This window comes from Pan paniscus, chromosome 9 (assembly GCF_029289425.2).
Source record: "Pan paniscus chromosome 9, NHGRI_mPanPan1-v2.0_pri, whole genome shotgun sequence".
NCBI classification, from domain to species: Eukaryota; Metazoa; Chordata; class Mammalia; order Primates; family Hominidae; genus Pan; species Pan paniscus.
In genome coordinates, this window is record NC_073258.2 from 37,121,852 (window position 1) to 37,147,321 (window position 25,470).

Consider the following 25,470-nt stretch of genomic DNA (forward strand, 5'->3'; position numbering starts at 1 on the left):
AAAGCCACTTCGGTCTTTTACAATAGGGATCAGGAGGAAGCCCAATAAAAGGAAAGGAAAATACAGGAAAACAACAGAGGCTCTAGTAGCAGTGGTGCAAGCTTGCAAAGTCCAGAATCCCCAAGGTGCATCGACTAGCTGTTATCGATGTGGCAAATCAGGGCATTTTAAGAAAGAATGTCCAGGTAGCAAGACAAAGCCACCTCGACCCTGTCCAGCCTGTGGCGGAGACCACTGGAGACAGATCTGCCCCCAGAGATGGAGGTCACTGGGTTCAGAACCAGTCTCACAGATGGTCCAGCAAGACTGATGGGTCCTGGGGGCTCAAACCCCTAGCTCCAGCGACTCAGACTGCCATTACAGCACAGGAACCTTGGGTGATTCTGGAAATCAAAGGAAGGAAGGAAGGTAGATCTCCTTCTGGATACTGGAGCCAGTCTCTCTCTTCTCCTCTAATCCAGGCCTCCCCTCTTCCCATAGTATGACTATAAGGGGCGCCTCAGGAAAAAGTCTAACCTGATATTTTTCTCAACCTCTTACCTGCAGATGGGGGGACCTACTATTTACACATGCTTTTAAAATCCTGGCTGAAAGTCCTGCTCCTTTATTAGGAAGAGATAGTCTAGCTTGCATGGGGGCCAGCATCCATACAGCCCCAGGACAAACTCTTTGTCTCCCCCGATGGAAGCTAACATTAAACTACAAGTGTGGGCAACTCAAGGAAGGATAGGTCGAGCTATAACCACTAGGCCAGTCCAGATCTATCTTAAGGATCTCACTTCTTTTCCTAACCAGAGACAGTATCCCCTGAGCCCAGAGGCTAGGAAAGGGCTAGAAGCCGTTATTAATAACCTAAAGATGCAGGGCCTCCTCAAACCCTTTAATAGCCCCTGCAACACCCCAATATTAGGAGTGCAGAAGCCCAGTGGGGAATAGAGACTAGTTCAGGACCTTTGCCTCATTAATGAAGCTGTAGTTCCAATGCATCCAGTGGTACCTAATCCCTATACCCTGTTAACTCAAATACCTGAGGGAACTAAATGGTTTACAGTCCTAGATTTAAAGGATGCCTTTTTCTGCATACCATTACATCCTGATTCTCAACACCTGTTTGCCTTTGAGGATTTCCCTCCGTCCAGACTGCCCAGTTAACATGGACGGTGCTGCCTCAGGGATTTTGAGATAGTCCTCATCTGTTTGGACAGGCACTGTTACAAGACATTTCTGAGTTCTCTCATCCTCAAGTTAGGGTCTTGCATTAGTTGATGATATTCTGCTCTGTGCCCCAACTGAGGAAGCTTCTCAGGAAGGCACCGAAGCTCTTCTCAACTTCTCAGCTAACAGAGGATATAAGGTTTCAAAATCCAAGGCCCAGCTCTGCAAAACCTCAGTGAAGTATCTAGGATTAGTACTGTCCAAGGGGACCAGAGTATTAGGGGAAGAGAGGATTAAGCCTATTTCCTCCTTCCCTCACCCCCAAACCCTCAAGCAACTAAGAGGATTTTGGGGCATTACAGGATTTTGTAGACTATGGATACCTGGGTATGGTGAAATAGCCCATCCGTTATATAACCTCATAAAAGAAACTCAGGGAGCTAAAACTCATCTTTTAACCTGGGAACCTGAAGCTCAAAAGGCCTTCAACCAGCTAAAGCAAGCCTTGCTCAAGGCGCCAGCCCTCAGCCTTCCTGTAGGGAAGGACTTCAATCTGTATGTATCAGAAAAGAAGGGAATGGCCCTGGGAGTTTTAACACAGGCTCGAGGACCAGCTCAACAGTCAATGGCTTACCTAAGTAAGGAACATGATTTGGTGGCTAAAGGATGGCCAGCATGTCTCCAAGCCATTGCCTCAGTGGCTCTACTGGTCCCAGAAGCCTCCAAACTAATCCTGGGAAATGATTTAACTGTTTACACCCCACATAACATGGCAGGACTACTGCACTCTACAGGGGAGCCTTTGGGCTAACAGCCGACTCCTTACATATCAGGCCCTGCTGTTAGAAGGTTCCAACATCCAATTAAAGACTTGTTCTCATCTAAATCCAGCCACCTTCTTCCCCAAGGAAACTGGGGAAACTGTGCATGATTATGAACAAGTCACAGTACAGACCTATGCAGCAAGGGAAGATACTGGAGAAACTTCCCTAGAGAACTCAGACTGGACCCTCTCCACAGATGGGAGCTCTTTTGTAGAACAAGGAGTATGCATACGCAATGGTCACTCTAAATGACATCATCAAAAGTGCATCTCTCCCTCCAGGTACAAGTGCTCAATTAGCTGAGCTAATAGCTCTTACAAAAGCAATCACATTAAGCAAAGGAAAGAGAGCTAACATTTACACTGACTCCAAGTATGCTTTTCTGGTTCTCCATGCTCATGCTGCCATTTGGAAGGAAAGGCATGTCCTTACCACCAATGGACCGCCTGTAAAATATCACCAGGAAATTAACAGGTTATTATCCTCAGTTTTTCTTACACAATAAATAGCAGTGATGCATTGCAAGGGACATCAAAAGGGAACAGATGAGGTAGCCGAAGGATACAGATTAGCTGATCAGGCAGCTAAATCAGTGGCAAAGAAGCCTCAAGACATCAACACACTTCACACCCCTCTAATCTGGGAAGGCTCCATAAGAGAAATTAAACCTCAGTACTCCCTTACAGAAATAGAATGGACCACTTTGTCTCGAGAGTATACCTTTTAGTCCTCAGGATGGCTACAGTCAGAGGATGGCAAACACCACTTGCCAGCCTCCAGCCAATGGAAAATCCTTAAAATCCGTCACCAAGGTTTTCACTTGGGAAAGGATAAAACTTATCAACGTGCCCAGAGATTGTTTTCAGGAGAGAACTTACCAAAAACAGTCAAGCAAGTTATTAATACCTGTGAAGTCTGTCTTAAAAATAATCCCCTGAAAATGTGACTCCTTCCTCCTCAAACCCAAAGAACAGGAAGTTATCCCAGGGAAGACTGGCAAATAGACTTCACCCACATGTCAAAGACAAAGGGCATTCAATACCTGCTGGTATGGGTAGACACCTTCACTAACTGGGTAGAAGCATTTCCATGCCATACACAAAGAGCCTCTGAGGTAATAAAAATGTTAGTTAATGAAATAACTTCCTGCTTTGGTCTACCGAAGTACCTTCAAAGTGACAATGGGCCCTTGTTTAAGGCAGCTGTCACACAAGGGGTCTCAAAAGCACTAGGCATAGAATATCATCTCCATTGTGCTTGGAGACCCCAATTCTCAGGAAAGGTGGAGAAAACTAATGATATTATCGAGAGACACCTCTGAAAATTATCCCAAGAAACTCACCTTCCTTGGGTCACTCTTCTTCCCATGGCCTTAACGAATAAGAAATACCCCTTCAAAATTAGGTCTTAGCCCTTTTGAGATGCTGTACAGATGGCCTTTTCTTACCAATGATTTTCTATTAGATTGGGAAACCTCTGAGCTAGTTAAGCATGTAACCTCTCTGGCTCAGTTCCAACAGGAAGCGACTAGCAAAAGCCCAACCCCAGGAAACTGGACCACCTCTATTTAACCCAGGAGATTTGGTACTTGTAAAGGCTCTCCCTTCTCTCTCTCCCTCCCTAAGCCCAGGCTGGGAAGGACCTTACACTGTTCTTCTTTCAAGCCCCTAGGCAATAAAAGTTACAGGAATCGACTCCTGGATACATTATATTGGAGTCAAAGCCTGGAGACCTGAGGGAGCAACCCCTGACAACCCAGAGGAACGCCTTGAATATCAATATAAAGAAAGAGGAGATCTTAAGCTGAAAATCACAAAAGTAACTGAATGAAAACTACTTATCTTAGTCTCACCCCTACCTCACCAAATACTTCTTGCCATTTCCACCTCTCCTTTTGAGATTCGCTGCCAAATATTAGAACTTCTTTTTGATAGAAATTATTTACTACGCCACCCTTGCAGGAATTGTTTTACTCACTCCACTATTTGCAGTAGGACTATATGCTGTAGCACCCTCAGGGTGGAATATCAGACAGATAATCTCAATTACTGTAGCATTCTGCTTAATTATTATCCTCATAGCAGGAATAACAGTTATGAAAAGGAAGTAAACATGAGCGTTTTACTATCACTCAGTCTATTAGGACTTTTTATCGGACTTAGTAATACATCACACCCTTTAGCTCCTGCAATATCTGCCATGGTCCATTTGTACAACAAGACTAATTGTTGGGTCTGTCCTAAGTGGTGTGCTCAGTTCAGTGACGCTAAGGAAACTTACAATGACCCAGAATTCACCGTTTTAGGATTCCCTTTATTGGCTTTACCTTTACCCTTAAAGACCTAGCAGGCATAAATTGGACATGGTATGGGAGCAACACTCTGCTCCCAGTGCCGGAGAACACTCTGCCTGAAGATAAGCTTCACATCCTCAGGCTGGGACAAGACCGAGTAACAGCAAATGCCTCCCTCTGCTTTAAAAGCAGCGAGGAAGGACCATGCTTGGGAGATCTCAGATATTGTAACATCACACTTGTAATTGCTGTTAGTTCAAATATTTAGGGAGGAGAGTGCAACAAGGGTGATCTAAAAGGATCAGAAGCCCTAGTTGGGGGGCTTTCAGAATCTAGCCTCTCATTCTGGTTGGAAGCCCCAATGGGAGTGGCATGCTCTAAGTAACCACCTTGACTATATTGTAAAGAATAACAGATGGGCCTTTCCAAACATGCCCCCTCATGGAATTCCAGACCCTTGTATGATGTTTGCTAATAGTAGCGGCTTACAGATCTGTGGGCAAACTGGAGGCATCTGGACTGACAGCCCTTGCCACAGGATCATCTGAGATACTGGCCAGGGCATAGTATGTCTCTAATTTTTCGAAACTCCATTTGTCAGGTGGACGCTTCTCACTTGACATGTCAAATTCCAAATGGCATCGTAAATATTGTAAATATGGATATCCTTATCCCAAGGATGCCCCTATTATATGTAAAGACGGGAAACTTCTAAGATATCAGAAAAATCTGCCGGTGTCTCTCACAAGCCACAGCTTAGAACTGTCTCTTCAAGGAACAGGGCTAATTTTTTTTTTGTGGCTCCTGGATACATTTAATCCTCCCAAGGCATTGGAAGGGAACTTGTACTATAGTAGCACTAGTTCCTGACTTATTATTTTTAAATTCTACCAAGATGGCAGCATCATCTGGAGTCATCCCTAATTGAGGCTCTTTTCTAGAGACTACACTATCTTGAATACACCAGAGAAAGAGATCTATCATTTCTATGCCCTCATAGGGAGATTTAACTGAAAGAGCAGACTGGGGAGGGCATGCACATGACAATCCCATCTTAGAAAAACCATGAATGGGAAATTCTATAGCCAGAGGTCTAGTCTGGATTATGGGCTTCCCTCTCCTTGAAAGATCAGTACTTACTGATCTTTCTATTATGATGCAACAAGGGTGGAAGGCAACTGTAGGTGCCATAGAGGCATGACAGCAATCTACAGACTCTTTCACCTCGGTAGTAGCACAGAATAGACGGGGCTTAGATGTCCTCACAGCTGAAGTAGGAGGTACCTGTGCACTTATAAATAAAACATGCTGCTTCTGGATTAACACCTCTAGTAAAGCAGAGGAAAATCTACAGCTACCTAAAGATCAAATCAAAATCATTAAGAGGCTACAAGAACACGCAGGCTTCAGCCCCGGGTGGCTACAATTCCTCTTTAATGAATTCTAGTCTTCTTTATGGAATTGGTTAGCTCCTTTATTAAGTCCACTCCTACTTATACGTCTTGTATTAATATTTGGACCTTGCATACTCAATACTATAACTCAAATCATTTCCTCTTGCCTAGAAGCAATCAATCCAAATGGTGCTGCAAACCGAACCACACATGGACGTGCCATTCTTCCGAGGACCCTTAGATCAACCCCAGGAGGAGCCTTAGCTATTGTTCCCCACTTGATGTCCCTTTTCGGCAGGAAGTAGCCAGAAAGAGTTCTTGCCCAAAACCCCCTAACAGCAGTTAGGGTGGCATCTCCTCAGGGAGGGAATATTACAGGAGTTATTAAGGAAAAACTATGTTGGTATTTCTTATATCTGCCCTTAAGAAATCTAGCCCAAATTACCTATGCCTGTATAATTTGCTACTTCCTTATTTAGGGATATAAGTGATATTTTAATTACATTTTAAAGTACAGCTAATGGGAAGACTCCTGCAGTCTTCCAACCCTTAAAACCATCAATTTGCACAGCAAATAGCAAACATTACAGAAAATGGTCTTTTATTACGGGTCTCCCCTTTCTCTTTTCTTTTCCAGTGCTGCGGTATTACAGCAATTAGCCAGCTTCGAGCTACAGCAATAACAATGACAAGGCAGCTGCTGTTAATACATTTTCAATCCTTGAGACCCATAAAATTAAAATTTCAAAGAGAATTATCACTTAGCAGGCACCAACAGAGATATACTTGGTGAAAATGAAGTCATTTAAACTGTCCAGAAGAAAGTAACTACCAGAACATATATTTTAACAAGAATTGACAAGAAGGAAAGGTTCAATTGGTATCTAGTTCTCTCCTGAATGTCAATATTACTTTCCTATTATTGTTAGATCTGGTTTTCAGTTATAATAATAATTTTGAAATGTGTATCTAAAGATTGATTACAATCAACTATTTATAGTAGAGGTTCTACAGTGAGGAGGAAACACATTTAACAGCATTTTGTATATATCAAAATCATTAATGTCTAACAAGTTTTGATTTGGTATTTAATTTTTCCAATTTTTCAATCTAGTTATTTTAAGGAAATCAGCCTGGCTTGTCTCCGAGATACTACTCACAGCCAACAATGGCTCTAATCCCCTCCCCCATCTTTTCTTTCAACTTAAGCAAATATTGGCATATATTCCTCAGATACAGGTTTTCCTGGAAGACTCTCATACAAGTATAAAATAACATGCATGAGATTAGTAACTCATGAATAAATGGGGAAACTAGTAAGATGTTACAACTGATTCAAAAGGAGAATTCAAAACATACATAATATAAGTAACGAGGAATCCTGACTTAGCAAAACTGGATACCGTCCACAGGTTAACAATAAAATGAATCTCCATTGAACACAACTTGCATTTCCATGAACAACAATCACCTGCGTTAACTGCCAGGATTCCACAACTGAGAGTTGTAAAATAGCATAATAATAACTCCAAGATACCCAGTAAATACTCTTTTTGTTTGTTTCAAAGTCTTTCACTTATTTTCCTGACACTGGCCTCAGGAAGGGACTGAATGCAGGCACAGTAAAGATGAGTCATACTTTCTCTCTGTCCTTGGTCGTTTCATTCTGCACACTTGTTGCACTTGTCTCTCTATTAATCTTGGTTTTCTCTACTTGAATGCCCCAGCTCTCTCTTCTACCTTCACCACACTTAAAAACCCTCCTCCTCCTCATCAGTCAAGTGTTGACTAGAAATCAGAAGACATGGAGCCTGTTTTTAGCTTTGACCCCACTAGCTGTGTGCCCTAAGGCAAGTCAGTGATACTTTCTGGGCATCAGTCTCCTTCTATTAATAATCTGGATCAGTGATCTCCAGACTTCTGAATTAACACCAGTAGTTTGTTCTATGTTGGTATTTCTTATATCTGTCTTAATGAAGGACGGTGGGAGTATATGCTGGGTAGGTGAAGAGGAGAAAGGGCATTTCAGTCAGAAAGAATGCTTAGTAGCTGGAAATGGTTATAAATTAGGTTCTGCAGGATGGAGGTAAAAGGGAGGCTGAGTCTAAAGAGTCTTCTATGCTATGCACAGGGCTTTGACCTATATTTCATGGATGATTGAAAACCACCAAAGAGTTTGAAATGTAAGATATGTGATAAGAGTCTGTTTTTGAAACATTTGCACAGTGTCAGTAAACGAAAGAGGCTGAAAGGCAGTGGCCAACAAAGCAAAAGCCCAGAAGAGCAGGGAGGCTGCTGAAAGAGTTTAAAAAGGAAGCTGGAAGGAAGGGACTGTGAAGATGCATTTGGAAGATAAAGGACTTGGGGTGAGAAAACTGAAGGAGAGAAACGAAGGCTTCAAAGACTCCCAAGTGTGTGGTCAGCTGAGTAGCTGAGTGGATGATATCATTCCCTGAGATGTGGGTCAGAAACGTTACCATGTGCTGAACACTCTTCTAGGCCCTGGGAATTCAGCTATAAACTGGACCTGAATTCCCAGGGCCTGACCTAAAAGAATTCACACTCTGGGGAGGAGTTTTTAAAAAGTAAACAGAATACATAAATAAACTGTAAAAAGTGCCAAGCAGGAAAGAAACATGGGACTTGGAGAAAAACAGCAGGGATCAACTTTGATTAACGCAGTCAAGGAAGGCCTCTCTGAGCAGGTGGCATTTAATCTAGGACCTAAAAGACATGAACTAAGCCAGTGTGTGATGAATGAGTACGTGTGTGTGTGCAAGGTTTTGTGTTGAGAGAGGCAAGTACTCCAGGCAGAGGAAACAGCAGGTGTGAAGGCTCTGAAGTGAGCAAGTACTTCACAGGCAGAAGATCAGTTGGCTAGAGCAGAGTGAGGAAGTGCTGAGGGTGGCAGAAGATAAATTTGTAGGGGCAAGATGTGGAAGGGCTTGAAAGCTGATGACAACAGTCTTACCAGAAAGGAAATGATTCCTAATAGGAGACACGGGGAGAAGGAGAGAAATAATTATAGAAGGTGAGAGGGCTTGGAGATCCTGAGCTCTAGTGGAGGAACTGGGCTTCTTCCCTTTCATGAAATGAGAGAAGCTGGGTTCACATTCCAGCAGATTGGTAGGTTTTGTGGTAGGAAGGTGAGGAAGTTCATTACCTAATGACGTCTATTGTCTTCAGTATAAACAAAGTCATCAGCTGAGTATGGCAACAGGGTATGAGAGGCTTGACAAGAGAATAAAAGGTATAAAACAGTCATCTTGGGGAGTGGAACACCGAACTACTAGAGAAACAAAGATGGGCTGTTGGGCAGCAGTAAGTGACGATTTGAGGTTGAAATCATGAAGCAAGGCCAGACAACAAAGTTGTGCAATATTCTCCAGCAATGTTCAGCTGCTCAATGCCAGTCCAAAGAAATGGGTGGCAGGGTTCATCCTGGCTAAAGGTTTGGCTAGGCCAACTCCATATGTAAATTAGGTCAACCATGACCTTAAGTAACAACTGTTTCAATAGACTGGGTGTGGAAGCAAGATCGCAGTGGGCTTCACTCACTTTCATTTAGAAGTAAATGAAACTTGGAGGCATGGAGTTCTAATGACTCTTTCAATAGTGTTGCTATAAAGAAGGGCTAGACAGGGAAAAAGAAGGGAAAAACTGGTTAATTAAGACAGTTTTCTGTTACATGCTAACAGGTAACATTAGGAGACAGGGAAAGATTAAACATACAGGAAAGCAGAGGTCTAAGAGGTCAGCCTTTGTCGAGATAGAGAAGCCGGCATTAGAAAAACAGGAATGGGAGGAAAGGTAAAGATGCAGGTAAGTATGTAATAATATTAACAATGTAATATTAAATATGTAATAATACCACTGATAATAAGAATTGCTAACATTTCTTTATAGAGTGCTTATTTTGTGCCAGGCATTTTTCTAAAGCCTTTATATGGAATACTTTACTTTATCCTTATAACAACCCTATTGTACTGAGAGAGATTAAGTAACTTGTCCAAGGCCACCAAGATAGCAAGAGGCAGAGCCAGAATTTGAACCCAGGCAGTCTGATTCTAGATCCTGGTCCTTAACCTTTACATTATACTGCATGTGGAAAGAGGAAGACATTAAGAAGTTCACACCTAATAGCTTTCAGTTTCTTTGTGATTTTGGAGGCAAGGTCACCTTTGAAACAGGTGTGGGGTAAAGGATGAGGTGAAATGATGAGGTTCTGGAACAGCTACTTAGGGGAATGTAAAAGGAAACTCCCCAGAGGACTGTCACATGCTACTCAGAGGCCAGCTGCAGTAAGACACCAGAATACTTGTAGACACACTAATTCATATAGTTGAATATACCCAAAAAAGTGTATGGTAAAAGGGTAGGGGTTGGGCAGAGAAGGATATGACCATGGGAATGGGATGTTAGAGTGAGGGGGTGGTAAAGATGAACAGCAGTGATGAGGTCAAGGAAAAAAAAAGGGCAAGGTACTGGATGTACTTGTGCTGCAGAAATATCAAAGAAAAAATATTTGTTCAGTGTCAACATATATAGGACACTGTGATAGTTAAGGTAAAATTAAAAAAATAGAAGTAGTCCCTACCTGGTTTTTCTCTGCAACTAAGCAGAGAATGGGCTCTTGGTATAGCTATACCTACCACAGTGCTTTGCTCAATAAACATTGGTTGCATTAACATCATATCTCTTACATTAAAAAAAGTCCTGTATCAGAGGTTATGGTATTTTGTGGACTGCTTCAGGCTCACAGGAAGTTGTTTATTTGGTCTACACAATGCTTAGAAAGAGTCTGAGCCTAAAGTTTAAAATCAAGAGATTTCATATAAAATCTGAGTTTCCAGTTTCCCTTAAAAAAGCAAAACTAAACAATGGGCCCATAATACTCCCACACAGCAAAAACGATCAGTGTTGTGTAGTGCTACCTCTTAAAACAGGGCATATGCTGGCCCTAGTATCTTCTTTTTGGTTTCCATCTGGCCAATCTAAAATGCCATATTCTCCATGAAGTCTTCCATGAGTCACTGTATGAAATGACCTTCCCCTCCCTCTATACTTGCAAAATACTTTGTCATCCCCTAATGGAACTTCATCCTTTCCCCCCATGCCCCACTGCCCATTACTGGTATATATTAATTATAAATATGCATTTGCAACTGCCCAAGTTTCTGAAAAATAGGAACAACTTACTCATGTTTGCATTTTTCAGCCTGGACTTCAATATACGGTTTCTGAGTAAATGCTTTCTTTTTTAGGGAAACACTCCTTGACTTTTGCTGATGTTAGAAAAAATCAGTTCAAGGGCCAGTCAGTAGGGATTTAATTTCAGAGCTGTAAAACCAGGTTAGAGATTATTGTCATAAGCTGAGTCTGACCCGAAAATAATACACTTGATGCCTGAAGAATCTTTAGAATACAAGAAGAAAGTACATGAAACATAAGTCACTTGGGGATGTTACTGCAAATGATAATAAAAATTATTGAATGGGCTACAGAGTGTTCAGAAAAGATATATAATATCTTTTATAATATGTGTTCAGAAAAGAGTGTCTATCAAAGACAGAATAATAAAAATACACAGGTCTTGAGAGGGAAGGTTTTGGTGAGCAAGTCTTCCAAATCTTTATCTCCAATCCAGTTCTCTCTCCTAGCTTGAAAGCAATACCCAGTGTGATGGTTAATACTGAGTGTCAACTTGACTGGATTGAAGGATACAAAGTATTGATCCTAGGTGTGTCTGTGAGGGTGCTGCCAAAGGAGGATTAATATTTTGAGTCAGTGGGCTGGGAAAGGCAGGCCCATCCTTAATCTGGATGAGCACAATCTAATCAGCTGCCAGCATGGCTAGAATACAAGCAGGCAGAAAAATGTGAAAAGGGAGACTGGCCTAGCCTACATCTTTCTCCCGTGCTGGATGCTTCCCGACTTGAACATCGGACTCCAAGTTCTTCAGTTTTGGAACTCAGACTGGCTCTCCTCGCTCCTCAGCCTGCAAACGGCCTATTGCGGGACCTTGGGTTCACGTGAGTTAATGCTTAATAAACTTCCCTTTATATATATATTCCATTAGTTCTGTCCCTCTAGAGAACCCTGCTAAATACACTCAGTGTATAGTACCACATGCTGAGGCTGTACCTCAAACTCAACATGTCCACAACACGCCCATCATAAACTGTTTCTTCCTCCTGTATTCTCTTTCTGGTGGACCACCAGGCCCCAATCACTAGATCAGAAACCTAAAAGTCATTCTTGATTTCTTTTCTCACTACACACATCTAATCAATAACTAAGACCTCCTGATTTTACTCCCTCACTCAGACCTCCAGCATCTCTTGCTTGGATGCCTGCCACGGCTTCCTAGTCTGTCTCCATGCCTCTGGTCTTTTTAACTCTAGCCAGCAATCCCCAGGCTTTCTTCAGTCATCTTGCTGATTATCTCATTGCCCTTAGTTTAAAAATCTAAGATTTGCTTAACAGGCCCTTTAGGTCTGGTCCTAGTTTATCCAGAATTGGTTCCTTCCCGTGGGTTCTTGGTCTCGCTGACTTCAAGAATGAAGCCGCGGACCCTTGCGGTGAGTGTTACAGTTCTTAAAGATGGTGTGTACGGAGTTTGTTCCTTCAGATGTTCAGAGTTTCTTCCTTCTGATGGGTTCGTGGTCTTGCTGACTTCAGGAGTGAAGCTGCAGACCTTCACAGTGAGTGTTACAGCTCTTAAAGGTGGCATGCAGGTTGTTCGTTCCTCCCGGTGGGTTCATGGTCTCGCTGACTTCAGGAATGAAACCGCAGACCTTCGCAGGGAGTGTTACAGCTCGTAAAGGTAGTGCAGACCCAAAGAGTGAGCAGCAGCAAGATTTATTGTGAAGAGTGAAAAAACAAAGCTTCCACGGCCTGGAAGGTGACCGAGGGGGGTTGACGCTGCTGGCTCCGGTGGCCAGCTTTTATTCCCTTATTTGGCCCCACCCACATCCTGCTGATTGGTCCATTTTACAAAGAGCTGATTGGTGGGTTTACAAACCTTTAGCTAGACACAGAGCACCGATTGGTGCATTTACAATCCTTTAGCTAGACAGAAAAGTTCTCCAAGTCCCCACCCGACCCAGAAGCCCAGCGGCTTCACCTCTCACTAGCTTTTCTCTTTAGCTTCATCTCAAGTCTCTGGCCCCTACTTTATGTTCCAGAACACCAAACTTAATATGGGAACACACCATGTCTGTAATCAAGGACAACCCTGAGATTGTGTACATGCTACTTCCCCTACTTGGAATATCCTTACTTTCATTGCATGTGGTTATGTCTTCCTGATCCTTTAGGCCTCAGTAGATACTTTCACTTTTTCCTGAGGTATTCTCTAACCCATTCAAGTGTATACTCCTAAACTACCTTGAACTTTCCCATCTAAGTCATATCATCATGTGTCAAACTATGTCATGTTGTCATACCATCTTTGTCTCTTTGCTAATTTGTCTCTTCCACTGTACAGCATGTTCTAGGGGAGAAGGAACCAGATGCAGCTTGCACTCTTAAATCCACAATGCCTGGCACATAGTAGGTGCTCACTAAATATTCGTTGAATTAATCACTTACAGTTGAACATTCCCCTTCCTTAAGGCCAAAGAGACTGTCTCTTTCCATTGCCCATGACCCCCTAAAACTACAATGAAATTTTATGACTTATTAAAACTTTTCTTATTGCTGTTTTTATGTATTTGTACAAAACCAGACAAATACAAATATCTAGAGGGGCTCATGTATTTAACTAGATATGCAAATCCCGTGTGAGTAGTGGAAGCTGTGGTAACCTGGCCAGCAGCCTCTATAAAGGTGGTGTTCACTAGTAACCACAATCCAGATCCCATGAAAAAATAAGGGCCCAATGTCACCATGTGTTCTGAGGCTTTAAAAGAAGCTGAAATGATTCCGGATTTTGAAATGTTGGCTTGGCCGGGCGTGGTGGCTTACACCTGTAATCCCAGCACTTTGGACAGCTGAGGCGGGTGGATCACCTGAGATAACGAGTTCGAGACCAGCCTGGCCAACATGGTGAAACCCAGTCTCTACTAAAAATACAAAAATTAACTGGGTGTGGTGACACACGCCTGTAATCCCAGCTACTTGGGAGGCTGAGGCAGGAAAATCGCTTGAACCAAGGAGGCAGAAGTTGCAGTGAGCTGAGATCACGCCACTGCACTCTAGCCTGGGTGACAAGAGCAAAACGTGTCAAAAAAAAAAAAAAAAGTTGGCTCAAATTTTTCATGAACATTGAGTGCAGCAAAAAAAAACCATGCCTGTCCACCAAGCTGTCTGTGGGCCATGTTTGGTTTGAGAATCCTAGTTTATTCTCGGGTCCCTTAAGGCTCTCTTTGATGCTCATTCTGATGACATTACACTAAGATTTACTGATTGAGGGCACGGACACTTCTCCATACGCACTTGCCTAGGAACGATCTCCAGTTACCTGTCCTATCTCCAAGATCTTCTCTCTCTCATCCAATCTTGCCTATCCAGCATTCTATTTTCAGAGTCGTCTTTGCTAATTTGGGGAAGTCACTTATTCAAACAAGAAAGTGGTTGACAAATGTTTAGCAATGAAATCTCCCGCGAGTTACTACTTTTTAATTAGGATTTCAACCCTAAGAAAGATATAGATAGGAGGAATAAGATAGGGGGAATAAGGAAGCTAATTTTGAGGGGTTTCCCTGCCTCTTAGGTGGGGTTTATCATATTGTGCTGAAACTGCTTATTCGTCTAGTTCTCCAGACCCTGGGCCATTTATCTTACATATCCCTATCTCTGAGCGCGTAGAAGGCGCTCCATAAAACTGTTGGTTTGTGTAAATGACCGAAAACTACATGCAGCGTGAGGGTGGATTTCCCTTTGACTTCGGCTTAAGGAAGAATCGTTCCCATGATCATCCCACAATTCATCTAAACGGAGATAGGCAAGGAGCAACTGCTCAAAGGCAAAGCGCTGGCAGCTGAGGCACAGCTCCGGTTCGGCAAACGTCTCCCGAGTGCCAAACGTCTCCCCAAACGCCTAACTGGTCGTCAGGGCGCAGAAAAGAAGCTCGGGGGGCGCGCTCTTCGCCCCAGCTCCACTTCGGTGCTTCACGATTCCTTCTCTGGCCTGCCTTCCTGATAAATACCCGCTGAGGTCACCTAAACGCTCTCCTCTCAGTTATTTGCTTCTTTCCAACGTTTGGCGCCCAGCTCCCGCCATCGGAGCGCCCCGCCCGAGACCACTGATCTCCTGGGGCCTCGCAGCCTTGCTTCCGAACGCGAAGGTCGCGGTGCGCCGGGGTAGCGAACGGCCAGGCCCGAAGCCCCGCCCCGCAGCCAAACGCCCGGCCCGCTACCCCGCGCCCAGCTCCAGCCGCCGGGTCCCGCCTGGGCCTCTCCTCCTGGGAATACCGGGCACCGGTGGCCCCGCCCCTACCTGCGCGCCGCATCTCCGGGAACAACAGTCTCCCTCCCGAGCGTCACAGCCAGACATGGCCCAGACCAGGGACCCGCGCGGCCTCCAATCTCCGCACGGCTTTGCGCGCGGCGCTCAGCCTGGGATGCGGCAGCGAGGCCGCAAATGCAATCAGGCGGCGCTGAGGGCAGCCCGGGGGCGGGGCGAACGGGGCGGGGGCCGGGGTCTGGTAAGGCCCCGCCGGCTGGGATATCCAGCGGCGCACCTGACTTCCCGGGAGGCAAGGCCAACGTGGTTGGAGGCGGGGCTGGGTTGGCGGGGGGGACTTCAAGTCCGAGAGACCTAAAGGCACCGAGAGCGTCTGGGGGCGTGGCCAACCATGCGGGAGGCGGGGCCTTGATGCTGGACATCAGGCTGTGCTGCGGGCAGCCAGTGAGAAGGCCGTGAAGATGGCGGCCTCCTGGAGGCTGGGCTGTGATCCGCGGCTGCTGCGTTATCTTGTGGGCTTCCCTGGCCGCCGAAGCGTAGGGCTGGTGAAGGGGGCTCTTGGGTGGTCTGTAAGCCGCGGAGCTAATTGGAGATGGTTTAACAGCACGCAGTGGCTTCGGGGTGAGTGGCCGGGGCTCACTCAGCTTCTCTGTGTAGCTGAGTGATGGGCCTGGGACAGGGGCAGTTATGATTGAGGGCCTGCTTTTGGGTGGGGAGGTGCGCGGGCTCCTTATTCCCTTTCCTCCTTCTCCGGGTGGGGTCCGCCGACTTGGCCTAATGCATGCTGTGAAGGGCTTTCTTGGCAGCTGGGAGAACTCGACTCTGCCCTAGGCCCCCTGGTTTGTATGGCTTTGTGACCTTGCCTTGGAATTTGGGTTATTTGTGAGGCGCAGAGAGGGTTCCCAAACTCTCCTCCCTCAGCCCCCTTTCCAATCAAGGCTCAGGTTTCTTTAGGGTTGTCAAACGTCTCGGACGAGAAAAAGCTGCCCAAGGTTGCCGAGATTGAAAAGCCACTGTTGGGAGTTCTTACTTATTCTCTAGGCCTCTCTCTCTTAGGAGGTGTTTTCATTGAGGCCAGTCGAGTTTTACCCCACGCCATGACTCGTGGAAGACTTAAATTTGTAAATTCCTACGGCATCACGATAGACAAAGGTCCAGGAGAATGTTTCAAGCAAATATTCGCTTGAAAGAACGAACATTTAGGAGATAAATCATACCAAAAATTTATTATAGAAAATTGTTGTTTAGTAATGATATTGATGCAGTTAACACAATTCCTGCAGTATTTAACAGTATGCAAAATGGCAGGCCGGGTATTATTTTTCCTTATTTTGGGAGAGGGTTGGAGGGAGGCGGGGATGGAGAATAGGACTGACGTTTTTTAGTGTGATGTATTACCTGCCAATCATCGTTCCTGGCACTCTACAGAATGAATTTTAATTTAAATAGGTCTAGTAGACGTTGCCTTCATATTCTGAGCTACCTTAGGCTCAGAAAAAAAAAAATCACACAAAGTCACATGGTAAGATGAGTGTATTGGGGTTCCTAAAGGTTCCGTAATGGGAACAATTTATTTCATTTTTGGTGTAATGTTTCATAACATATTCCTTGGAGCAGAGGTGCTTTAACAGTGTGTGCAGAATTCCTTCTTTTCCCTCCTCCAAGTTTGTTGAAATTAAACTTTTTTCCAGCTCCTAGAGATTCGGTCTGGTCTGGTGTGGGGCTCAGGAATCTGCATTTTACAAATGTTGGATGAGTTTTGATGTTTTATTTTGACATTTAATGGAATGAGCTTTGAGACTCACTGCCTTAGAAAATCACGGAATATTAAAAGTTTAGTATTGGATATAATCTAGGAAGAATGCTCTTAATCTTGTTTATCAAGCAGATCCTTTTGAGAATCTTTGAAAATGTTACAGACTCTCTGTACAGAGAAAGTACCATAAATGGTCACACACAAAAATGTGCACGTAGTGGCTCACGCCTGTAATCCCAGCACTTTGGGAGGCGAAGCTGGAAGATAGCTAGAGCCCAGGAGTTGGAGACCAGCCCGGGCAACAAAGTGAGACCCCCGTCTCTACTTAAAGAAAAAAAAAAGAAAGAAAAAAAGCCAGGCGTGCTGGCATCCCAGCTACTCCAGGGGCTGAGGCAGGAGGATCCGTTGCACCCAGGAGTAAGACGTTTCATTGAGCTATGATCCTGCCGCTGCACTTTAGCCTGAGTGACAGAGTGAGACCCTGTCTCAGGAGAAAAAAAAAAAAAGTATACATAGGCCCAGTTTAATGCCTTTAGAAACTCAGTTAGGCAAGCAATCCTTATCTGCATCCTGATGATGCTTTTTTACCTATTCCCTATCCCCTAGACATATACCATGAACAACTTGTCTACCCCAGTTTGAATACCATCTGTCAGGAAGAAGGCACGGCATCTCAAGGAAAGCCAAATTAGTTTTGTAGTGCTGCTGCAACGAATTACCAGAAATTAGTGGCTTAAAACAACACAAATTCACATCTCATAGTTCTAGAGGTCCGAAGTCCAAAATGGATCTAACTAGGCTAAAATCAAGCTATTGGTAGGAGCTGCATTCTTTTCTGGAGGCTCGAGACCCCATTCCCTTAAGTTTTCCAGATTCTAGAGGCTTCTAAGATTCTTTGACTCATGGGCTTCAAAGTCAGCAATGGCTGGTTCAGTCTTTATCACATTACATCACTCTTAATACTCCCCTCTGCCTTCTGCCACTTACAAGGACCCTTGTGATTACATTGGGCTCATCTGGATGATCCTGAATATTTTCTCCATCTCAAGGTTGAGTAGAAACCTTAATTCCATCTTTAACCTTAATTCCCTCTTGCCACGTAACAGCATATTCATAGGTTCTGGGTATTAGGACGTGAACCTTTTGAGGCATGGCATTCTGCATGTGAAGCTGTGGAAAGTATTTGGAAATACTAAGTATTTGGAAGTGTTGGACTTTTTTCCTAATACCGAGCCAAAATATATCCGCTTCTGACTTTCACCTACATACAGATTTTTGTTTTGCCATGCCGAAAACACGTGGCAATCCTTGAACTATTTGTTTTACAAACTGTGAATTTACGGTGGTGTTTTTTCTCTGAGCTTGGTAGAAACTGTAGTTTTATAAAACTAAACAACTATTTGGATTACTGTAAACTATATAAATTAAGTACATTTATTGAACTGTTTCGTCTTTCACACAAATATCTTTAAAAATTTGTCAGTCGGAACTACCTTTGGAGTTTTAATTTCCTTAAGAGGTGCTGGCAGCATTTTTATGAGCTATGACATATGCCATTTTCTTAGCACTTCCTAGAATTTCTCATTCACTTCTCACATAACCTAGTAAAGTTGGCATCATCTGCATTTAGTTGGAGAAAAACACCAAGGCTTAGAGAAATTGAGTCTCCTAAAGACATGTAACTGTGTTGATGAACTGAAGTGCATGTATATATTTATATACATATATTAATTTGTTTAACAAATCTTTAATTTGTATCATTCTCTCAACAGATTTATTGAGAATGCAGAGACTATCTTTTTTACCACTTACATTATTGAAGAATGAGTGAAGAAATTAGCATCTATTAGGTGCCACGCACATGGTAGCCTGCTTGGGAAGTAGTGGCCAGCTGAATCAAACAGATTCTCAGTATTTGCCACATGGCACATTTAATCATACTTAGCTCCTGGACATGCAATCCAAAATTCTATATAGGGCTGATCCTTAAGGTATTTATAGTCTCTTTGGGGACGTAAACAATAAAGGTATGATTTCAATAGTGTATACAGTAAGCTCAGGGGGTAAGTTTGAAATGATCAGGAAATAATATATAAGGCAGCTTCTTAGAGGAAGAGGTGACAGCCCTTACAGGCTGAAGGAACAGCAGAAACAAACACCCAGAGACCAGAGTGATCGTTATATAATTGACACAGCATCTGTAAACAGTTTTTCAACCTACTCTAGACAGTTAACTTCAGAGAGTTTAAATTGTGGTCCTTTCAGAGTAGGTAGCATGATTTGGAATATAATTGGTAAGATGTTAATTAATAGTATTGGTTTTAAGTTGTCTCTGAAGAATAACATGTTGAATTTAAAATAACCTGTGAATAGAAAAATAACTGAGGTTCAATCTTGGTGGCGATTTGCCTAGTATATAATTATAGGCAATACATATTATAGATGTTCAATAAACATATCTAAGGAAGCTAGTAATCTAGGAAGTTATAAAAGAACACTAGAGCCTACAGTAGGATTCCAAGTTGGCAGCCAGGGAACTGACCCACATTGTTTTAGCAGAAAAACTTATGGCAAAATTTTAAAATCAGGAGACTTTACAGAGAAATCTAGATTTTTGTTCTTTCTTTAAAATTGATAGTTAAATCCTATGTGGTGACAATTATCTAACACTGAGTAATGATTGTTCTTTTTAGGTAGGAAATTGCTTCCTACTTTGTCACTATGCTGCCTACTCTGTATTACATCTTAGCAAGGCTGAATGTCCCTTGGTATTTGCATCACCTCTAGTTGTCATTTTTTTTTCTTGTACTCTTATCTCTATGGAAGGCAGAAGACAAAAGACCAAGAAAAATGGGAGAAAGCAGATATTGTGTATATGTGTAAAGGAGGAAAATGCTTATCCATTTAATATGAAAATAAAGGATGTCAGAATCTAAAGAAAAAACCTGAAGATGCTAGTCCTCTTCTCTCACCTGCCTGTTTTTTGTAGGCATCTGAGTTTTTGACAGCAGTGCTATAACAAGGAGAGAGGGAACTTCTTTGATAGAGTTAATGGTATGGTATTTCTGCCAAAACATGGATACTCTTTTAGGCCTGGTTCTTATTAAGTGCTTATACACTGATAAGATTGATATTCTCCTTCGAATTCTCATTTAACTGTGGAAACAGAAACATGTAGAATAGCTCTAGTAAAAGTAGGATTTATTAAAAGGATAGAACATCACTTATAAAATGCTGCAGGGCCATGGGGAAACCATAATTATTCCATCTATTTCTTCTAGGGCTCATATTATTTGTCTTCTTTCTCTTACTTACTTTGTTTTCCTGTGCAGACTTGCGATTATCAATCTGTTTACTCCTGGCTTTTCTTTCTCAGTGTCAGCTTGCCTTGCCTCAGTGGTGATTCAGGCCTTTATGCACGATGCGCTGTCAGTTTTGTTTAAGTGCTCACCATCATTTCTGTAATCTCCTTTCAAATTCCTTGAATAGAGAAACTGACTGACCCAAAGTAGACCAGTTGTGCTACAGGGCATGCAAGGCTGATTCTTTCGAAGGCTACGATTTGGACATTTTCTTTAAGAAAGTAGTTGAGAATCAATGATTGACATTTCTGTTGCTATGACCATCTGACTAAAATAGGCCAGTAATGCAGTATTTTATTTTATTTTATTTATTTTAATTGTTTCTGTGCTAAGTAATGACCAAGCGAAGTGTATCATCTAAGCAAAGCACTTCTAGGCTATTCAGCTGAGATGTTTGCCTATCCAAAGAAAATAGGACAGGGGTAAATGAGATCTTACTACAGGCAGCAACAGGAGGGACTAAGAAGATTTAGATGATCAGGAAATACTTTGTATATGTTTACCTTGTTTTAAAGGATTTTATTCTGTCTATGAAAGCAGGGTATTAGAAGTAGCCATCACATACTGAGCTCTCACTATATTTGCATTACTTCTAACCATCATAAAAACCCTGCAAAGGTTTGCCAGGTTTCACAGAGAAGAAATAGACTCAGAGAGGTTTTAGCATTTTATCCAAGGTTAGTGGATAAGTGGATGACCACTTTGGAACTGAGCACGTGATGACATCCAGAGGAAGAAGAGAGGAACTTTCTTCTTGGATGTCTTTTTTGCAGAACAAGAAACATCTTCTGTTACCACAGCAGAATTTTCTTATATTGTATTGACCAGAATTGGGTCGTTTGCCCTTTCTTAAGTTAGTCACTGGCTTGACTTCACTGTGTGAAAAATGGATAGACTTTGGCTAATCAAGGGGATGGGTGTGGAATCACTAACTCTGAGTACATATGCACAAGAAAAGTATATTGCTGAACAAAGTTGAGCTACCAGCAAGAAAGAAATTTGGGGATAGGTTTGGGAATAATAAGTAGCATTTGTTGAGAGCTTACTATATACTATGCACCCTTGTAAGCACTTTACATGAATCAGCTCATTTAATACTCACAACTAATACTATACTCTGGTAGATAGTTCAGGTTTCAACCCAGATCTGACACCAATGCCTGTTTCCTTAACCATAGTCTACCTCAGTATCAAGTGATAGCTTGATTATAGATTTCAGCAGAACAGTGTCAGCATGCTGACGTTTTAAAGTTCACCATGTGTACATCCTAAATGAACATTTTTGCTTTTTTTAAAAAAATGAAATCAGACATAGTAATAACTGCATTGTAGACTAGCATTTCTGTGACAGCCTATCATTTTAGAACAATTAAGGACACCAAAATTCTTGACTACGTGTAAGGGTGGCAGGACTATTTAAGAGAGTTAAAGTATATATTGACTTCTCCTATCTGTAAATTTCTAAGGTGATGTACTCTTAAATATACCTTCTTCTTGTTGTCTTGAGCTTAATTTGCCTTTTACGACAAAATGTGTAAATTCCCAAAGTATCGTGTGTGTGTGTGTGTGTGTGTGTGTGTGTGTGTGTGTGTGTGTATGTATGTATTCTTTTGCTAGGCTGTAAATGGAATGGTAATTTCTTTTTGCTCTTCTCCCAAGATGGCAAAGTAAAGTGAAATTCATGTAGAATTTTAATTTTATAGTTTAATACCAAGAAGGCCAGTATTCCAAGCTGAAATCTCTTCTAAAATGTTTGGTTTATTTCATTCAAAGGAAATGCATTCTACACCATATGCTATCTAAAAATTCTGGCTAACCTCTTTTCTAATGTGCCATTGGATACTAAGTAGAAGTATAATAATATAGAATCAGCAGATTCTATGAACAAGATGGGGTATATGGTGATTCATTTTGTTGGTAGGCAGTACATTTACTATAGCTAGTGATCTGCTTGATATCTTTCTGTTACTGTATAAATCAAGGACTTTATTATATGAAACATTCCTAGGGAAAAATTAGGATCAGCAAATGTATAATTCAGGAGAGATTTCTTGGGAATATATTAGCCCTGGTTTTTGGAGGGGAACAAATCTGTTAAACTATAAAAGCTATACCACTAACTTCTTCAGGAAAGTGCATACATACACAATTTTATATATAATTCTGAGTCCAGAGGACTCAGATCTCCCTGTAATTTGTCTGTAAATACCACCTAGTCTAGAGACTATTTCCATAAACATTTTGGTCATTTCCTAGCTGTTTTTTGGATAATAGCCATCCTAATGGATATTAAGTAATACTAGTACAGATTTTTTTGTTGTTGTTTTCCAGTGTTCATCAGGTAGAATCTCAGCTCTCATAATTCTTTGATGGGCTAATGGCATTTTTATCTACTACTGTCTAGTACTTGTGTATTTATCTTCTCATCTAAATTGTAATCCTTTTGAGGTCGAGAATCTGGTTTGGTCTAGGGCTAGGATAACAAGTGTTCAGTAGGCATTTGTTGAATGCCTGATTTGGCTTTTAGCTTTGGAAGTGAATAGTATGAGCACTGAAGGTAAAACATTTGCCAGTGATTTTAATGAGAGGTTGGTTTTCAAGTATGAAATGTAGTTAGAATAGAGATCAAGAATTAGTGTACTTTAGTCATGAGAACACTGCTGAATAAGGTAAAGGAGAGAGTAAAAAGGGAACCTTCAAGTTTAGGCTGGGAAGGTGAAAGGAACCCGTGAATGCATCTCTCATTACTCCAAGAAGGAACTGTGATATTCTACAATATTGTGACATCTTACAATGTAATAGGATATTGTGATACATCTAGCCAGCTATCTGGATGCCTCCAGAATATACCCTCTTAATTGTTTCTATGCTGCCCATCAAAAATAAATAACTAACATTTTTGAGACTTATTCTTTGCCAAGTCCCATGTGTTACCTTCTTTCTTTCTTTCTATTTTTTTAGATGGAGCCTTACTCTGTCATCCAGGCTGGAGTGCAGTGGGGCAGTCTCGGCTCACTGCAACCTCTGCCTCCCGGTTTCAGGCCTCCCAAGTAGCTGGGACTATAGGCATGTGCCACCAAGCCTAATTTTTGTATTTTTAGTAAAGACGGGCTTTCACCATGTTGTCCAGGCTGGTCTTGAACTTCTGACCTAATGTGATCCACCCGCCTCAGCCTCCCAAAGTGCTGGGATTACAGGCATGAGCCACTGCTCCCGGCCTACCTTATTTCTTTACAAAAATCTATTTATGGCACCATTTTAGAGAAGAGGAAACAGACATAGATAGAATAAATAACTTGTAGGTGGTGGATCTGAAATTTGAGCCTAGGCAGTTTGATTCCAGTACCTATTCTCTAAATCACTGTGGTATTCTGCTTCTCCTTGAGTTTTTTTAAATTAAATATTTAAATAATAAAATATTTCATTTAGCACAATAGTACATGCATATAGTTTAAATAGTACTGAAAGGCTTGTAACAGTACAGTGGATCTCTGCCCCATCTCACCCAACTTTCCCAGTCTTCCTTAGAAGTAACTAGTTTTGTCTCTTAACTTTCTTCTGGCATTTGCCCATCTCTCTGTTTCTATTTTAGCCATTTTCTGTGGATGACTGCCGGTCAGTGCCGCCCTCTGTTTTCCCTCCCCAGTGAAATTATTTTGTAATTCTTGGTCAAATATTCAGTGTTTACATTAAACAAATATTATGCACAATTGAGGATTGTCCCATATTTTGTTTGTTAGCTTTCTTTTTGCTGCAGTTATTGCTGCCCTTTAAATTTTTAGTTAGTTTTTTCTGTGATAATTTCTAATTTATCTCACGGTATGTAATAGCTTCACCACACAGTTTTCTGTAATGTCAACCACATCAGATACTTTCTCACTTAACTTATTTTTGCAGTTTTTATATATCCTCAGCTATGTAGATTGAACTTCAAGCTCTTCTTTTTGCCCTCTGCAGAGAAAACAAGCTTCAGTCTTCTGTTGAATGAGGGTAGGGTTATTACCTACCACTGGATTAAGAGAGGGGATCCAGGTATCTAGCTACTTTTCAAACAGCCGCCACCCAAATCCTCCCTGGCTTAGGATACAGCTTTCTAGGGTCTCTTTAATTGATTATTACATATGTATTTACTTTTCTGCTTCCAAAATTGTATGCTGTTATTCCTTTTCTCTGTGTCCTTGTGGGTTTCTGTTTAAAAATAACAAAAACAAACAGCACATTTTTAAACTTAGTGTTAGGTAAGTTTGAAAGAGGAAGTAAGATTGGATAAATTTATTGTAGACATGTATGAAAATGTAGGTTATCAGAAATAAAAGAAATAAGAAGCCCTTATAGTAATATCACTAGCTAGAATGACTACTATTGTCATTTTGGAGTATTTCATTTCAATCTTTGTGTGTGTACAAGCTGGGCAGGTAGTAATTGGATGATGCCATATACAGGTTTGAGCATCTCTAATCTGAAAATCTGACATCCAAAGCTTTTTGAGCACTGACATGATGCTCAGAGGTGATGCTCAAAGGAATGTTCATTGTAGCATTTGGGATTTTGGACTTTGAGATTAGGGATGCTCAACCAGTAAGAATAATGAATGCAAATATTCCAAAATCTGAAAAAATCTGAAATTAAGAACTCTTACAGTCCCAAGCATTTCTGATAAGGCATACTCAACCTATATATTGCTTATGGGTTATCTTTTTTATGTTTGTTAGCATGCCAAGACCTGTAAATGCTGTTTTCACACAAACTGTTGTGCATTCATTTTCTGTTGTGGTCCATTGACATTTTCAGTCTATTTTTACTCCAGTACCACACCAAAATAACTATTTGAACAAAGAAGACTTATATGACAAACGATCCTTTAAAACAAAAAATACTATAACTGCCTTTATTCCAAGTGTTAATATTACTCTGTGCCTAGTGCTGATTTTTAAATTACTTTTACTTTATTCTGCCTTATTTCATCCAGCCTGCAGATGGCAGAATTGTTTCATTTGAACAGCAATTTTGAAGGCTCCGTTTTATTTAGTGTGTTTTGACATTGGAATGAGAAGTGATTAAATGAACAGTCTCTCTCCCTATTAGAGAAGAAGCAAATTAACATTAGAGACAGGGAGCCACACTAAGAAAGTACTGGATAATTTACTTTTTCATTTGGTCTATCTTCATTTCATGATTTTTGCATGCTTGGATTATAAATGAACTAGAGCCTATAAATGAACTAGAGCATGATGTTTAAGCTGTACTATATGTAAACTGCTGAATTCCCTTAATTACT

At 41.7% G+C, this 25,470-nt stretch overlaps 2 protein-coding genes across 3 annotated transcripts in view; one reads left to right on the forward strand and one right to left on the reverse strand.

Moving 5' to 3' along the window:
* The window catches only part of APIP (APAF1 interacting protein), a 34,032-nt gene extending 18,786 nt beyond the window's left edge, over positions 1-15,246 (reverse strand). The window contains exon 1 of the mRNA XM_003830376.5: positions 15,108-15,246. Within this exon, the coding sequence (XP_003830424.1) occupies positions 15,108-15,164 (57 nt within the window). The 5' untranslated portion in view covers positions 15,165-15,246. The remainder of the gene's footprint in view (positions 1-15,107) is intronic.
* PDHX (pyruvate dehydrogenase complex component X) overlaps positions 15,211-25,470 on the forward strand; it is a 79,449-nt gene continuing 69,189 nt past the window's right edge. The window contains exon 1 of one of the 2 annotated variants that reach the window (XM_003830374.5): positions 15,211-15,695. In XM_003830374.5, coding sequence (XP_003830422.2) covers positions 15,536-15,695 — 160 coding nt within the window. In that variant the 5' untranslated portion in view covers positions 15,211-15,535. The remainder of the gene's footprint in view (positions 15,696-25,470) is intronic. The other variant, XM_008955851.4, reaches the window with a different exon arrangement.